A 4708-nucleotide genomic window follows, 5' to 3' on the forward strand; every position below is an offset into this window, starting at 1 on the left:
CCTTGGCCCTATTCTTCAGAGGCCGAGTCAAAGCGAGATGTATTTATTTTTTCACTTGTGTGTGTGTGTGTGTGTGTGTGTGTGTGTGTAGGGGGCCTGATTGGCTGCCACCCCAAACTACTTCTCCCCTCCTCCTTTCCGCCTCCCTCCTCCGCCGCTGCCCGGGTTTTGCCGGGGTAGAGGGTAGGGGGTAGGGGGTAGGGTGCGGGGTCAGGGCGGCACCCCAGCCACCGCCCACCTCTGTGTCTATAGAATGGGCTGCTGCCAATCAACCCGAGAGGGCACTGGTCGTCTGTTTCGGAGCCACCTCCTCCCTCTGCTCCCCCTGCCCCTCCCCCGCCGGGCTCCTCTCCCCCGCCGCCTGGAGCCGGAGAGGAGGCGAGAAGCCCTTGTAGTTTTAAATTCAATGTGACAGTTTCGGAAAGAGCGGATGATGAATCTCCTATTATCGGATCAGTCTATTTGCCGCTCAATGTCTCTCTGTAATTGGAGCAACACCACTTTAAAGGTTCAGAGAGTACAGCATTTCTGGTGAAAAATCCCCACAACACGCCGGCGAATGTTTTAAAGGGAAATCTATTAGTGATTTGCGGAGGGGCGGGAGCCGGCGGCAGGGGGAGGCGCGGGCTGGGTCCGGCGGGGATGGGGGTGGGGGCTCGCCGGGGGCCCCCGCCCGGGCCGCTCCCCGCGCCCCTCCCCCCGTCTTGTTGTGACAGTTCCTGATACTGTTTATTGAGGTGCATGTCAGGTATAATTAGCAATCGATATGGAAAACGTTTCCTTGCACCCAGCACGCCTCTGACGTCAGAGCCGATTAGCTCTTCTTATTGGTCCCAAATTCCCCGGGCCGCGGCTAATTATCGGGAGCTTGATGTTGATAAAGTAAAGCGCCGGAGTGCGGGCGAAGCATGTGTAGGGCTCCGGGTCCCTGTCTCCGCCGCCGCCTTCCGCGCCTCCCGCCGCTGGCCCGCCCCGGCCCCGGCCCGCGCCCCCGCGCCCCGCCGCCGGCCCCGCCGGCCCCCCGCGCGAGATGATGGACGGCCGCCTCCTGGAGCACCCGCATGCCCAGTTCGGGGGCTCACTGGGCGGCGTGGTGGGCTTCCCCTACCCGCTGGGCCACCACCACGTGTACGAGCTGGCCGGCCACCAGCTGCAGTCGGCTGCCGCCGCCGCCGCCGCCGCCTCGGTACCCTTCTCCATCGACGGTCTGCTCAGCGGCTCGTGCGCCGCCGCCGCCGCCGCCTCGGTGGTCAACCCCACGCCGCTGCTGCCGGCCGCCTGCGGGGTCGGCGGCGATAGCCAGCCCTTCAAGCTGTCAGGTAGGCGCGGCGGGCGGGGAGGGGTGGCGGGAGGCAGGGGACCCCGTCGGGCGGAGGAGTGGGTCGCGGGCGGCCGCGGCGCCACGGCCTCCTCGCTCGCCGCCCTCCGCCCGGCTCAGGGCGCGCGCCGCCCTCTCCTCTCGGTGGCCCCTGGACAGAAGCGGGTGGCCGCGTTCCAGCCGGGCCCGGGGCTGAGCCGCGCGGCGTCCTGTGCGTGCCCGCAGACTCGGGGGACCCGGACAAGGAGAGCCCGGGCTGCAAGCGGCGGCGCACCCGCACCAACTTCACGGGCTGGCAGCTGGAGGAGCTGGAGAAGGCGTTCAACGAGAGCCACTATCCCGACGTGTTCATGCGCGAGGCGCTGGCGCTGCGCCTGGATCTGGTTGAGTCCCGAGTTCAGGTAAAGACCCGCCTGTGCGTCCCGCGAGCCAGCATCCCGCCTGGCGGCCTGCGCGGCCCGGCCCGCCTTTGTTCTCGGCTTCCAGGTGGGAGACCACAGCCTCCGTCAGAGCCCGCCGCGCGCACGCCCGCCAGAAGGTGGGGGGGTCCGGGGCTCGGCGCCCCGCGGAGAGGGAGGCGGGCATCCCGGAGGGAGCCGAGGCGGCTCGGGAGGGGCCGGAGAACGGCTGCTGCGTCCGAACCGGGGAGCTGTGTGGTGGGTCGGCGCGACGGCGAGAAACGAGGCGCTGGGGCGGGCGAAGCGGCCAGAAGGAGCCGGCCCGGCTCGGACTGGAGGAGAGACCGGGAGACGGCAGACCCCGCGACGCCGGGCCCCGGCTGGGGGCTCCGCACACCAGCCTGCAGCTAGCGCGTTTGTTTACTTTCGCCTCTAAAATATTCACATGAAAACACGTATTTATTCAGAGCTTTGCAGAAGGGGGCAGCTGAGGAAGGGGAGGCGGACACAAACAATTAACACATTGTTGGGGGAAAGGGTGTCTGAATCCTTAACGCCATCGGTTATATCTTTTTTTTTTCCTCCCGTAATTTGATTTTATTCCGAGACTGCCGGCGGTATTCTTTTTAAAAATACAGTGTCAATTTGGTGGATTGAAAATTCAAGATGAATCGTGCATAGTTAGATGTTTCCCTAAAGTACAGACATCTTTTTCCGGGTCGGTGTGGTGGTCAGTGTGGTGCGGGCCACAGCTGCGGGCGCCGGGCTCGGAGGCTAAGGCTGGGAAGGCACCTGCTTAGCGCCAGTAGCTTTGTCTAAAAGGTGCTGTCTCCTGTGTTTGCGCCTCCCCGCATGACCTCTTCTGTTTGTAAATCCTCTTATCCAATTTGTTCTAAGTGTCTTAAGTGAAGTCAAGACCTCTTCATTTCTCCTCTAATATGATAATGAGAAATTCTGGGTGACAAGGCAGCCGGGAATTTACACCAAAAAAGAAGTATTTAAAAAGGAGGAAAGAATGAAAGGGCAGAGACAGTCTCGGGGAGGTTACCACTTAACTCACGCACCTTGGCACCGAAAAAGGGTGCCGGTGACCGGGCGGGCCTGCTATTGTGCCGGTCTCTACACAGCCGGAACAAAGAATTCGAATTATCGCGATCTTTTGAGAAGGGTCGTGTGCCTGGGGCTCAGCGGGATTTGACTGTGTGTGTGGTGCTGGAGCCAGGGTCTAGGGCTGCTGCCACCCTGGAGAACCGCGGGGCTCCCAGGAGGAGGCCTGCAGAGAGGCGGCAGGATGCAGGACGGGCCCTGGCCTCTTCTCTGCACGGCCTGGAAGCTGGCCTCTTGCTTCCCTGACTGCCGGACCCCTCCCTGGTCCAGGCCAAGCACAACTGGTTTGAGGAGGCTGTGTTGGTGCCCTGGCATGGAACCTTCCTTCAGAAAGCAGGCTTTCTGAATGGGGAGGGGAGGGAGGGGCTGCTGAAGCTCTCCCCCCTCAAGTTCGGCTTCCCAGGCCCTTCTGGAGGAAAAAGCACCCAGATTTCCCTTCACGGGAACCCCCAAAATCTGGGCTTTGACTCAGTCTCCAGAGAGCCGAAGACAGGTGTGCAGGGCAGCTGAGCCCAGTGCTACTGGTCCTCAGGCCAGACGTTCAGCGCCGGGTCAGACGGGCTGCTTAGAACACAAGCTGTGAGAAGCCAGGAGGGGCGAAGAGGGGCCCCCTGCCCTCTGCCTCCCGACCAGGATCCCGACGCCCTCGGTCAGGGGCCAGACCGGCCCTGCCCAACGAAGGGGCAGCTCCCAGTTCCCCGAGGTGAGAAGCTGGAGCGGGAAGCCGGCCGAGAGGCCCCATCTACCTCCTTCTGGGTGGAAAAGATAACACTTTGGAACCTGCAGCTTGAGTGCCAAAATCCAGCTCAGGGTCGGCTGGGCCGCGTGGCTCGGCTCCCGCCCCCTGGCCGGAGCCGAGGTTGTGCAGGCATCTCTGGGGGGAGTGGGGAGGCCCGAAGCCCCCCACGGCAAGCCCGCCGCCTGACCGTGCCTTCCTTTCCCCTATCCGGCTGCTCTAGGTCTGGTTCCAAAACCGCCGGGCCAAGTGGAGGAAGAAGGAGAACACGAAGAAGGGCCCTGGGCGGCCGGCACACAACTCCCATCCTACCACGTGCAGTGGCGAGCCGATGGACCCGGAGGAGATCGCACGCAAGGAACTGGAGAAGATGGAGAAGAAGAAGCGCAAGCACGAGAAGAAGCTGCTCAAGAGCCAGAGCCGCCACTTGCACTCGCCCGGCGGCCTGTCCCTGCACAGCGCGCCCAGCTCCGACAGCGACAGCGGCGGCGGCGGCCTGTCCCCGGAGCCGCCCGAGCCGCCGCCGCCCGCCGCCGCGGCCAAGGGCCCCGGCGCGCACGCCGCCGGCGCCGCCGCTGCTGCGCCCGCACCGCCCGGCGAGCCGCCCGCTCCCGGCACCTGCGATCCCGCCTTTTACCCGAGCCAAAGAAGCGGCGCCGGCCCGCAGCCGCGGCTAGGCCGCCCCGCGGACAAGGACACGACCCCGTGTGCGCCCGGGGCGGCGGCGGCGGCGGCGGCGGCCGAGCGCGGCGCCGCGGGCCCGCCCAAGGCCAGCCCGTTCAGCGTGGAGAGCCTGCTGTCCGACTCGCCGCCGCGCCGGAAAGCGCCCCCAGCCAACGCCGCCGCCGCCGCCGCTGCGGGGCTGGACTTCGCGCCCGGCCTGCCGTGCGCGCCGCGGACCCTCATCGGCAAGGGCCACTTCCTGCTCTACCCCATCACGCAGCCGCTCGGCTTCTTGGTGCCGCAGGCCGCGCTCAAGGGCGGCGCGGGTCCCGAGCCCGCGCCCAAGGACGCGCCGCCCGCGCCCGCCGCGCCGCCCGCGCCGCCCGCCCAGGCCAGCTTCGGGGCCTTCCCGGGGCCCGGCGGCGCTCCGGACTCGGCCTTCGTGCGCCGCAGCCCTGACGCCGTCGCCTCCTCGGGGGCCCCGAC

General features: G+C 66.1%; 1 protein-coding gene across 1 annotated transcript in view; it reads left to right on the plus strand.

The window, feature by feature from the left end:
• Positions 1-1030: 1030 nt before the first annotated feature.
• UNCX (UNC homeobox) overlaps positions 1031-4708 on the plus strand; it is a 3928-nt gene continuing 250 nt past the window's right edge. Inside the window, exons 1-3 of the mRNA XM_065893104.1 lie at positions 1031-1319; positions 1544-1719; positions 3783-4708. The exon at positions 3783-4708 is cut by the window's right edge and continues 250 nt beyond it. Of these exons, the coding sequence (XP_065749176.1) occupies positions 1031-1319; positions 1544-1719; positions 3783-4708 (1391 nt within the window). The remainder of the gene's footprint in view (positions 1320-1543; positions 1720-3782) is intronic.

This window comes from Phocoena phocoena, chromosome 15 (assembly GCF_963924675.1).
Source record: "Phocoena phocoena chromosome 15, mPhoPho1.1, whole genome shotgun sequence".
Classification (NCBI taxonomy): domain Eukaryota; kingdom Metazoa; phylum Chordata; class Mammalia; order Artiodactyla; family Phocoenidae; genus Phocoena; species Phocoena phocoena.